General features: G+C 35.2%; 1 protein-coding gene across 1 annotated transcript in view; it reads left to right on the top strand.

Annotated features, from left to right (window-relative positions):
- Positions 1-13,060, top strand: part of LOC150104149 (uncharacterized) — a 295,320-nt gene that overhangs the window by 70,885 nt on the left and 211,375 nt on the right. Inside the window, exon 7 of the mRNA XM_090396408.1 lies at positions 7,031-7,107. Within this exon, the coding sequence (XP_090252534.1) occupies positions 7,031-7,107 (77 nt within the window). The remainder of the gene's footprint in view (positions 1-7,030; positions 7,108-13,060) is intronic.

Genomic DNA, 13,060 nt, shown 5'->3' with positions numbered 1-13,060 from the left:
TCTAAATATTTACAAGTTTTGTTTTTAATTTTAGTAATCTAGTCAGTGCATACTAGTTGTACTTGATAGAAATGATTAGAAAACTAGATATGTTATTACAAAACTTGTAGTCATGATTTAATTTTAAACATGAGTTATCTTGATTGGGGTATCAAACATCAGATGTGTAAACTAAAGGAAAGTTTCTTCCTAAACTGCCTAATCTTTTTTTAGAAAGATGCTGAGACAATCAAATTTTCTGAGATTTTTTGATGATTTAAGAGCATAATAATAAAAAAAAAAAAAAAAAAAAAAAAAAAAAAAATGCATTTATTACAAAGCTTCCTTCACTCTCTTCTTGTTGGGGTGGTGGAGAGGAAATTATTTTTCTGGATTTGCTGTTGACAAGTTGTCTCTTTGTACTTCACTGCTTTCTAGCCAGCATAATTAATGCTGACGTATGGAACAGTATTGACAATATAATGATCAACTGTTCATACAGTTCAACTTGTTTCATGTAAAAACTGTTGATTTTTTTTATTTTGATTTTTTTGTTCTAATGATTTATGTGATTCTTTTTAATTGTAATCCTTTCTTATTCGACCACTCTAAAAATGTCACTGGTCCTTAGTGTCAAAACCAGTTGATGCATAATCTACTGGTACAGAATATTAACAGCTCTTCATCAAGATATTTTATTACAAAATTCCTCTTTTGAAAAGTATATCCATTTTTTTTTGTATGAAAATTGCTAAATATAAATATACAGATGAAACCTAGATGATTATTTTGCATGTTGCCAGTTCTTCCTGAGCCTATGAACAATAAGGGTTTGGATGTACCAGAAATAGATGCAAGCTATTAAATAATCAATTAGTAGAAGAGTAATAGTAGGAGCCATTTCTCCCGGAGCACACAAGCCTTCCTTCTCATCATATCATGATGGGAAAGGAAGAAGTAACCTCTATAAAGCTACTGATGTAGATTTGCTCTTCCTCCTCTTATATGCTGAACAGAATGTTTTGTATCTTTAATGAGACTTGTGACATGGTAGAAAGCAAATATTGAAACACATTGACACAAGTTCATAAAACTTTATTAAATCAGATAATTTTATCTGAATTTAACAAATCTTCTTCAGTAAAATGACAGTGCAAAAGATAGAACAACAACAGATTTTAAATTATATATTTTTGTGCTATTGTAATACAGTACAGTAGTTAGTGAGATGCAACCTAAAAAAGAAAGAAAAAAAAAACTACTACAAGACTTCCAAAATCTTAGACATAATCTACTAAATGTACTTTTATTCATCTCTCAACAGTCTCACACTGCTGTCCTTTCTTTTAACGTTGCTGCTGTGTTGACTGTAAGTTTGACTTCCTCTTGTCTAAGCAAAAACCAGCTTGTTTCAACTCTTGAGATGTCTTCTCACTCAACAGAAATAGCCATTCTCTTCAAAAGACATGAATTTGCCATAGTTTTCTAAGAAAATACCTTATCTAGATTTCCTCCACAACATAGAGCATAAATTGTCTACCCTCTCTAGTCATGATCCCAACATGCTTAGTCTTGAAGTTTCTTCTGTGCTATTCAAGACTGAACTTCCTCCCAATCTCTCTCTCTCTCTCTTTCCAGTCAAGTTTAAAGCTTTGAAATTCAACAGCCACTTAACTATTACAAAAGCTGACAAAGTAGATCCATTATAATTATGAATGCTTACGATTAAGAGTCAAAGCTGTATAACTGAGAGGAGACCTCCACATAGCCTTTAAAGGAATGTGGACAACCGACCAGGGCTTCTGACCTAATGTCCAATCCTCACCTTCTCGTGGTGCACCCTGTTGGGTATCTACTTGGATACTGAACGGACGAGGATGGGCTGGCAATTTGGGATTTAGCCGACCAAATTGTATTCTTATTGGTTAAACCAAAATATAGAATGATGGTACAACATGACAAAATTTCATGCCGGCTGGGGCATCGCCCGGTTAAACAAGGCCCCCGTTGTTTTCACCAGGGCGAACAATGAAAAGTCAGCTACTGGAACAAATCTGAAAATAAACCCCAACTCAACATCACCAGAGTAAAAGATCGGTACTATCAACGTAAGAAGCCTGAATGGCAAAGAAATGGAGCTAGCTGAAGAATTAGATAAGTACCAGATTGACATAATAGGGGTGACTGAAACAAAAAAGACCAAAACTGGTGAGATCTTTCTGAGCAATAAATACAAAATGTTATATTCAGGCAATGACAATCAAGGAAAAGAAGGAGTAGCCATAGTATTCAACACAAAATACGAGGCTAATCTTCTTGAATGGCAGTCAGTCTCAAGTAGAGTAATGTGGGCAAATATGAGAATGGGGAACTGGACAATGAGACTTATTTGAGCCTATGGTCCCACAGAAGGTTCTACTAAGGTAGAAGTGGAGGAATTTTTTGAGGCTTTAGAAAAAGCAACTGACACAATGAAAAATGAAAAGTTGGTCCTTGTTGGGGATCTAAATAGCAGAGTAGGAAATGATTGTGAGACATACAAAAATATTTTGGGAAAATTTGGAGAAAAGAGCAAAGCTAATAATAATGGCAAATATCTGTTGGATTTCTGCTCAGGACATGGACTGGTTATTACTAACACCATGTTCCAACATAAAAATGTGCACAAATTCACATGGAGAGAAGAGGCTAGGAATAAGAAAAGTCTCATTGACTATGTTATTGTTGATAGTGATGTTTTCTCCCTGGTGCAGGACATCAGAGTGTACAGAGGATTTGAAATTGGAAGTGATCACTATTTAGTCTTGAGCAGGATAAAATTGAATTTCATATTGAAAAGAATAACATGTAAGAAAGTTTTAAAGCGAATAAAAGTTGAACCGCTCTCAGATCTAAGCTGTAGACTAAAATACACAAAGATTATTGAAGAAAAAATGAAAGAGTTTGAGAACAGGAATCAAACCTTGGAGATTCAGTGGCAAACTCTGAAGAAAACATTGATTGATTCTGCCAGAGAGGCATGTGGTGAGGTTGTTTGTAAGGATAAAAAAATCAGAACTCCCTGGTGGACACAGGAGGTTAAAGAGGCAGTGAAGGAAAAGAAGAAAGCATACCAAAAGTTCCTGTCAAATAAGTCGGCTTGTGCTCTTAGAGAATATAGAGACAAATGCAAGAATGCTAAACACTGTGTAAAACTAGCTAAACAAAAGTCATGGGTGGACTTTGGCAAGAATATAGAAAATAAATATCAAGAAGGTGGCATAATATTCTGGAGGCTGTTGAAGAAGCTTAGGAATGGAGGAAAGAGTGCTATAAAAGGAATTAGAGATGATAAAGGTGACATGAAAACGGGAGAAAAAGATATCCTTGAAGTATGGAGTAATTACTTTGAAAAACTGCTAAATGAAACCTGCAGTGATGACAGCACAGTGGTAAAAAACACTGACCAGGCATGCAGTCAGGAATACATATCCATACTTGAAGTAGAAAAAGCCATCAAAGGCTTGAAATGTGGAAAGGCAGCAATAGTAGATGATATTCGACCAGAAATGCTGAAGTATGGTCTTACAGTGGCTGCACTGCATAGTTCAGAAAGCCTGGACAGAGGGACGAATTCCCGATGATTGGAGTAAAGCTCTCATAGTACCCATATATAAAAAGGGAAATAAAACTGCACGTGAGAATTACAGAGGTATTTCCCTACTGAGTGTTCCTGGCAAGATCTATGCAAGTATACTTGAGAAACGGTTGAGAAGAATTGTGGAAGAAAAGCTTGGTGAAGAACAAGCTGGATTCAGGCCAAATAGAGGCTGTTAGGATCAGATCTTCACTTTATGACAAATAGTCGAGAAAGAATGGGAATATAACAAAGATCTGTATTTAAGTTTTGTCGATCTGGAAAAGGCATATGACATGGTGCCAAGAGAGAAGCTATTCAATACGCTGCAGTTATATGGTGTGAATGGGACATTATATCAAGCAATACTTAGTCTTTATTTGAGTTGTAAGTCAGCAGTTAGAATTGAAGGAAGTACAGGAAGATGGTTTAATGTTAAATCTGGTGTGAGACAAGGAAGTACGTTATCTCCTCTGTTATTCATTATCTATATGGATCACATTATGAAGGAAAGTGGTATTAAATATGATATCAAAATTGGAGATGTTAATGTCAGCTCTTTGCTTTATGCGGATGATGTTATACTTCTAAATAAATCCTCAACAAGTCTGCAAGATTCTCTGACTAAATTGAATAGCTCTTGTAATAGATATGGTATGAATGTCAGCAATAAAAAGACAAAGACAATGAAAATAGGCAGAATCATTGAAAATGTCAACTGTGTTGTGAATGGAGAACCTGTGGAACAAGTAAAACATTTCAGCTATTTAGGCACGATTTTTACTGAAGATGGTAAATTAAATATAGAAATAGACAACAGAATCAGCTAAGCTGGTATGGTGGGAAGTCAATTGAATAAATTCATATGGAATAAGAGAGAAATTAGTCTGAACACTAAATTAGCTGTATACAAGACAGTGTTCAAACCAGTTTTAACTTATGGATCTGAGAGCTGGGTCAGAAGTAAAACACTTGACCAAAGACTAGAGACTTCAGATATGAGAGTCCTGAGAAAGATTATAGGCATGAACAGATGGCATCAATGGCAGTATCATATTAAAAACGAGGATATTAGGAAAGAACTTGACATTGTCAGCATTCAGGAATGCGTTAGCAGAGCTAATCTCAGGTGGTATGGTCACTTAAATAGATTGGGCGAGGAAAGATTAGCAAAACAAGTGTTCTCTGCCAGCTTGTCAGGAAAACGACCGAGAGGAAGATCAAGATATAGGTGGATTGATACGGTACAAAGTGCTTTAGACGATAGAAATATAAGATCTGATAATGTTGGAGTGTTGACAAGTAACAGACTGATTTGGAGGAAAATTGTAGATAGGAAATTAATAATGATGTAATTTTTTTCTTGTAGTACTATCATATCCTGTACACCCCTTGAGGGTACATGGCAGGAATTTGATGATGATTTGATGATGATGATGACGATTACAACATAAGGATTTATCTTCTTTTTGCATCTACCTCTCAAAAAATTCCTCCCCATTCTATTATTAAGATCTGTATGTGCTGCTGGTGTGTTATTGTATAAAATTGCAAGCATGTATAGTGCACCAGACAACCAACACTCTTCCAGTCATACCTCCAAATCCATAAAACAAATTTTTCATCCTCTTTCATACTTTCCACTGCTGCCTTCTGGAACAGTCTTCCATCACATTTTCCCCAAGGAATACAGTCCACATCTTTTCAAGTCAAATGTGAACAATTTCCTTATTTCCCATCCATAGTACTAGTGTACTATAGTTTGACTAACCTCTTGTGATGGGGGGGGGGGTTCTCCACTAAAAAAAAAAAATGTACATACACATCCCTCATTATCTACTTTATGTAACCTGCCATGCACATGTGGCATTATCTCTGAAACAGTGGATTATGATGGTGGCAGTGATTAACTGGTCATTTAATGTTTATCTCTATTGTATATATTAAAATTTGAAAAATAAATTTCTGAATTTTAAATTTTAATTTTAAAATAATTTGAAATGAGAAGCAGTTGTACAGATTAGCTGTCATTCTTCAGATTTCTATCTATTTTAGTCCAGTGAAGAAAAAGCTTAGGAATGAAAACAAGGTTGTTGCTAGGTGAAAAAGTGTCTCTGAAATACCAAAGAGAACTATCAATATATCAGCTTTGTGTCCATATGTAAAGCTGTAGAAAAGATGGTCATTATTTAGAAAAATAAATAAATTGATGTTTATTTAAAGACCTTATATAAAAATGGTTCTACTAATTCAAGAAATTTTCTTTTACCGTATTTACTCAAATATAACTCTCCCTCATGTATAACTCGCACTGCTGATTTTACTTTATGGAAAAATTAAATTAAAAAAAAAACTTTCTACATCAAGAAATTAAAAAGTTTCAAGTATATCTCGCACACACAAAAAAAAGTTTAGACATGTTCATGTCGGGGCAATAGTAACTCGCTCCCCGTGGTAAACAACATGTCCTTCCCAATAGCCAATATACTGCTAATGCAAAAAAACAAGTAATTTTATTGTATCACTGAATAATGTAGAGCCATTTGCAGTTGTGTGATATATTTCTCAACAAATAGTGCAATTAGAGACGACTGGGATAAAAATGGCACTAACTAATGAATCTCATCTCTCCTCCCACAGAAACTATGTTGTATAGACTCAAGCAAAACCATATGTTGTGCTGGCAAACACAGTATCTAACTAAAAACTATTGTTTTTAGTTAGATGTGTGTGTGTGTGTGTGAGTCCACCCACCAGTTCAATTGCAAAGCAGCAATAAAATTCAGCTGAATGTGTTAAAATTTGTAAATGTGTTAAAACTGAGAAATATATAGTGAATGTTGTTATGGCAGTTTCAGATATTATGGAAGTCGGTTGAAGAGAATTAGCATTTCAACTCAAAAATTGTCAGCTTACTTTTATCTTTGGGTCGTGCTATCTTTTGTTAATACTGCACCAATCTTATGCACATCTTCATAGCTGCTCTATCTCTACTAGCCCACCATTGCTGTCTGTTTTGTGCTCTGCTTTCACTTCTCATTAGTCATTCGTGAAAGATTGTTCATTACATATCTCAAGTCTTGTAAATTACTGGTAATTTTTGCTTGAAATAATGGGAAAGAAGATGATACTATTTGGGTAGGATGCACAGAAGGAAACCACTTTCTTGGCCGGAAATAGCAATAGCAAATAGGAGATTCTTAGTAAGTCATACCCATTTTCAGTTTTTTCCTGAAAACTTTAGTTTCTGAAAATCCCCACATATTTCTCGCACTACAATTTTTTAGCTTTAATTTTGGGAAAAAAAAGTGCAAGTTATATTCAAGTAAACACAGTAATAAATTTTTTTCTGAGAAAAAAAAAATTTGAGTATAATGTTTTGAGCATTCATCATGTCTAATGAGGGATCGTTTTTTTTTTTCCTGATTTGTATAGGCCAGACCAGGGATTTGTTTATAAAGATGCTGTGTTTCTTTCTCCTCATAAATTTATTGGAGGTCCTGATACACCAGGTTAGAAAAAGTGTTTACATCATCATTTAATTATTTTCTGTCAATAGTTATTTGATTTTCGAATTTCAATACTGATCATAAATGTTTTACAATTATGATCAGTATATGGCATTTCTGTTTCTTGCTAAACTACTGGTCCTCTGTGTTTGTTGCATGGAAGGCTAATCCTGATTTGTATGCTAATCTTCTCTTCTCGACATATTTCACGTGTTCAAATATGTGTATCTTTCCAGATTGTCTCATCTGGCTTACATAGCAAATACCAAACAACCCAGACTAGATGGTCTGCAGAGATACACATATCTGAACATGTAAAAGATGTTGAGAAAAGAAGACAGCACAAATCAGAAGGCCTTCACAACAAACACAAGCCACCAAGCAGTTTGACAAGAAACAGAAATGCCATATATTGATCATAATGGTCTTATGAACAAGAAAATTTAAAGAAGCCTCTGAAATATGTCATATCCCCCATATAATATAATAAAAAACAGGGTTTAATCCTACACCAAGTATGATCTACTTTCATCAAAAATCTAACAATCAAAAACTTGGATGTGATACATGTCATGCCACAGAATGCGATATCTACAACTAGCATTATTAATTACTATGTATGCATTGGAACAATGCATACATGCTAATTAATATAATGTTTTTTGTTTTTTTTTCTGGTCAGTTTGTTTGTATATGCTAGTTTTAAAATTCTGATAGCATCTGCTATGTGTAATTTTTTTTTTCTAGTCTTGATGATGTAAGTCTGACTTATGAAACCTGTTGAGTTATATTGTTTAGTTTAATAAACCTGTTTGATTGCTGTATACATGTTGGTTCCAACACATAAACAGCAATTAATTTAATGTTTTTTTTATTCTGTATAAACCTGTTTTATGTTTAGAAACATATCTCTATGTTGGTAATTAAATTATCATTTGACCTCTGTCAAACTCCAAACTTGCTCTTTTGGCCGATTTCCTCTTATGATTTATTCAAATTTATGTACAGTTTTAATAAATTTTTTTTGAGAAAAAAAGTCATTCTGCTTATATCTGTTATTAGTAGGTTAAGAATCATCAAACATGCTGCAGATCCACTTACCTGAATACAATATTCCATCACAGAAACATCCTAATAAAATTGTTCCTCACTAATATCATCTAAGCTGAAAAGAGAGAAATCCATGGTGAATACAGAAATTTGATTGTGAATGACATGCTGCATCCCATTACTTTATACGAGGGTGGTCTGTAAAGTTCTCAGCCACGACCATAGATGGCAACACTATCAGCAAGATTTTATTTTTTTTTTTTTTTCTAAGTTGGTACATCTGTCATAAGCATCCATATGAAATTGGAAGTCATTCTACCAAGTAGTTTGTTTTATACAGCTGTCTGAAGCAAAAGTATTATCTGGATCCCTTGAAATGATAAAATTGAGTATCGTGCGGTTATAAAATTCTTTGTAAAAAAAGGTTTAACAGCAAAAGAAATTCATTCGAAGTTCATAAAAGTTTATGGGCACTCTTCTCCTTCATTTTCGACAATTAAGAAATGGTCTACTGAGTTTAAACATGGCCATACCAGCCTTGAAGATGATCCATGTGAAGGACATCCAAAAAGTGTGACAACACCAGAAATCATTGATCAAATGCACGATTTGGTATTGGATGACGAGCGAGTCAAAGTGCATGAAATTGCTGAGACTATAGGCATTTCAAAAGAACGTGTAGGATATATTTTGCATGAAAAATTGCAAATGAAAAAGCTTTGCTCAAGATGGGTGCCTCACTTGCTCATATCAGATCAAAAAAGCACTCACATGAAAATCTCTGAACAGTGCTTTATCTCTGATTATAAACAGCATCCGATGAAGAGACGACTGACATGTTGCCATCACCTGGCTCTGAACACTATACGTTATTGTCTGAAATAGTGTGAGTACTATGGTTGATTTTCTTGATTTTATGTGATTAAAAACCTGAGTTTCCAGGAGAATACCAGCTCACCCTAGCCAGAAATCGACGAACTTGGAACCAATCGAAGAAAGGCTTAGAAAAGCTCCTCTAGTCAGCAACTAGACTAGAAACTTGTCTTTATTCAGCACTACTAGTGCAAAGGATGCAAAAGTCACTTCCAACTGAGCTACACAGGCTTTTTAAGAATATGAATTTGAGGGATAATTAATAAAATGCATTTTAATTTTTGCATCAAGTGACAACTATTTTTCAGCCTTTTCACAATGGAAGGACGTGAAATGCATTTTTAATGGAAAACTGCTGTAAAACTGGCCATGAAGCAACACCATTTTATGAAGTTTGTATGTGTTCTTTAAAAATGCTAGCAATTTGAGGTCACTGAAATATCCACCTGCATTGAATTATATGTATTCTGTTTAAGAGCCAAAACTGTATGCTAATAGGATTATTTCATATGCATAACATGTGCTGATAGAAAAGATATACAGTCAACTTTCACTTTTGCAAACTCACAGTAGGTTGCTATACTAAATTTTGTTTAACACAGTGGTGTGCATATGCAGCTTTGGTTGGGGATTTTCAGAGTTTGTTATAGTGAGAGTTGATCGTTAATTTCCACTATCTACTCTAAACAACAGTTACACTGTGACCACCTTTTTGATATTTCCTGCTCAGGTAACATCTACCTATAGCATGGAAACAAGCTTATATTCAGCCCATCCCAATCTCTTCCAACAAATATACAGTTTCTTCGCTTCTGTGAAAAATCTTTTGAGAAAATTATCTGTCCACCAGCTAATCAGTGACCATCAATATGGATTTTGCCATTCTTGATTTGCGACTAATGTCCTAGCCACCTTCTCTCCCCACCTTCTAGACTAGGGTTTCCTCATTCTTATGATGGAACACTTCACAAATACTGAAATTTTAATGGAACACCTTGGTTAGAATAGAGTATCATCAATCTCGTATTCAATATAAAGCTAAGTACACACACTATTGCTGCAGCAGGCTGTATCGCATTGCAAAAATGCGACAGCGTACACTACAGGCATGCTGGGCTGCAGTGTATCGCATTGATCGTGCTTGTGGCTGCATGTTTCCTAGAATAGATACCACTGTACTTCACTCAAGCTCGGAGGTATTGACAACCGCAGGTGGCTGTCGGCTAGCAGCTGAGTCAAGGCCAGCTCACACTGGCCTTAATAACACAATCCACACTCAAAGTGAGGAGCACTGATTTTCAAACATGTTTGAACTTGTCGCAGCATTTAAAACCATTCCATGCTCATATTAATTTTGATAATTTTTCACGGAACACTTATTCACTTTCTGCAGAACATAGTTTGGGAAACGCTGCTCCAGACCCAAGTTATTGAAAGGTGTTGAGAGACTTGCATGCTTGCCCTTGGCATTTTCAGGGTACTCATTTGGGTCTGGTTATTTGCTACATGTCATGATTGATGGATTCCTCCCCTCTGATTTTTCCCATCAGTACTGGGATACTTAAGGGCCCTATACTTCACATATTCTGTGTCTCCTGTACATAAATGACTCTCACAAACCTCAAATAATCTGATTTATAGCTTGCCTGATGACAGCACACTATTCCTCTTCATCACTTAAACATTTCTAGTGCACAGTCGTTAGAAGCATCAAAGATTTTCCATAACCAGTGGTTTAGTTAGACTCAGATTCTCCTTGCTATCTTTCAGGTGACTAGGATAACCTTGCGAAATTCATTGCTAGTATAACACAGTCCTGTCTCATGTCTTGCAAGAATGATCTCATTATCTTCCCCTTACTCTTGATAAACCTCACATCTCTGAAAAGGATCAGATTTCCCTTTTTTGGGCTGACTTATGCCTCCTGTCTCTCTCCCCCCTCTCCCTCCCTTCCCCTGGCACAGACATCTCAGTCGAAGCTTCTTCAGCCTCTAAGAAACTTGATATATACTTTCTGCTTAAGACTGGATTGCTCCGAGAGAGCAGAAGTTGCTATATGTTGTGATTTTCAGGGCCGAAAGATAAGTTCTTATTTAAAGTATTTAGCAATAATTAACTAATTGTTTTTGCATTATTATATTTATGAGTGTTTGTTTGATTAACTGTAAGGGTAGCGTACTTTAATTTTTTAATTTTCAAAGGAATAATTTTTGTTTTATGGTGGGCAAGTTTAATGTGCATGATTTTGTTCTCTGCAGCATGTGCAAAATGTATGCACTTCTCAGAACAAGAGATTTGTGGAAGGAGAACAAAACTAGAGAACTTGTTTGGCATAAGTGTTTTGCGATCAAACGCGAGAAGTGTGAAGAGAGTAAGAAGAATGATAGTGGTGAGTTGGAAGATGAAATGCATGATAATGTGATTAGTGAGGTTGGTGTTACAAGCAGTATAAGTGACTGTACGAATGACATGGGAAGATGAAGAGAATGACTAGAATGGTAATGGAAAAGATAGGACACTTACATGGAGTTCTTCGTAGATCAAAACGTGAGATTGAGTGGTTTGGGAGAAACACCTGATGGATGGTATGACACAGAAGCAAAAGAAGGGAGAGAGAGAGAGAAAGAAATCAGAATATAAAAGAGCAAAAGCATGAGAATAAGGATTGGGTTTTGTATGGTGATTCATTAGTAAGAGAAGTAATTAAGGAGAGCATGATTGAAATCCTGTTTACCTGGTGCTGAAATTAAGTATATTGGTGATGCTCTAAGGATGCAGAGAGTGAAGGTGAAAGATGTTTATTTTGGCTGATACCAATGATATTGCATGTGATGTGTGGTATACGAGAAGACATGAAAGAATTGTAGTGCATATGAATAAGAAGTGTGAGAAAGTAAAAGTTTTGAGTCCACAGTATGATAGTAATGAACTGAGACAGAGAACTATGATTGTGAATGAGTTAGTGTGCAAATTGTGCAGGAGGAATAGTATTGAGTTTGTAGATGTGTGGAGTGAGAGTGATAGAAGGGAGGATTTATATAAGGTTGCTTCTTGCAATTGAATGGATTTGTGGTCAGGAGTCTTGAGAAAGTGTTGTTCATTGGGAGTTTGGAAGTTCATGGTCAGGGAAACTAGATTGTTTAGGGTGAATCAGATGATTGGGTCTAGGCAATCTAGAGGTTAGTAAGAGAGAAAGTGATCAAGTGATGCTAAATGTAGTACCTCAAGTTCTTAACTTCAGTGGGCTAAGCAACACAAGGTGTAAGGGAAGTTGTAAGATGAAAGGAGTATTGTAGTTTATGTATACTAATGCAGAAGTATTTGAAATAAGGGTGAGGAGTGTTTGGCATTGGTTAGCCCAACTTGCCCAAATGCAAGAGGTTCAAGAACCTATAGCACATTAGATGTTGTTCAAGAACCTCTAGCACATCAAGGGAAGGTCGCCTGTGGTGCAGATAAAGGTTGAGAAGGAAGAAACCTATTGGCATTCTTCTTAAAGAGTTGTTGGATCCTACTTCTTCTCAATCTATACTTTGGATCCGATATATAGTTATTACGATGTTCTTAACTAGTTGATAGGTTGCAAGTTGTTTTCTAATTCAAATATAAAGAAAATTTATATTTAAAGACTGCGCCACTTTATATCTGAATTAGTTCAAGAATTGAAGAAAAAATAAATCTCAACTACCTTTCCTTTATATATTGTTATTACATATACTGGCCAAGTATATTTAACTTACTTAATTTACCCACTTTAGTTCGAATATTTTATGAACGGTGCAATAAAAGAGATTCAGGCAAAATACAACCTTGATTAACAAAAACAAACATTTAATTTTAGAATCACAAATTTTACACTTAAGTTCAAATCAGTAATTAAGATATCACAAACATTTTAGCTTCTCTGATAAGTTCAATCATACAGACTCAGACAAGGGTAAATCTGTTATCTCTATAATACAGTCTTCTCACAGTTCCTTAAATTCCAAAATACAATAAAAATTGCAGTAATACCTCTTCACAAACAAACATC

The sequence above is a fragment of the Typopeltis vanoorti genome, chromosome 8 (genome assembly GCF_054136105.1).
Source record: "Typopeltis vanoorti isolate ZY-2024b chromosome 8, IOZ_Tvanoo_1.0, whole genome shotgun sequence".
NCBI classification, from domain to species: domain Eukaryota; kingdom Metazoa; phylum Arthropoda; class Arachnida; order Uropygi; family Thelyphonidae; genus Typopeltis; species Typopeltis vanoorti.
The sequence above is the reverse complement of the archived record's forward strand: the minus strand, read 5'-3'. Positions and strand labels throughout refer to the sequence as shown.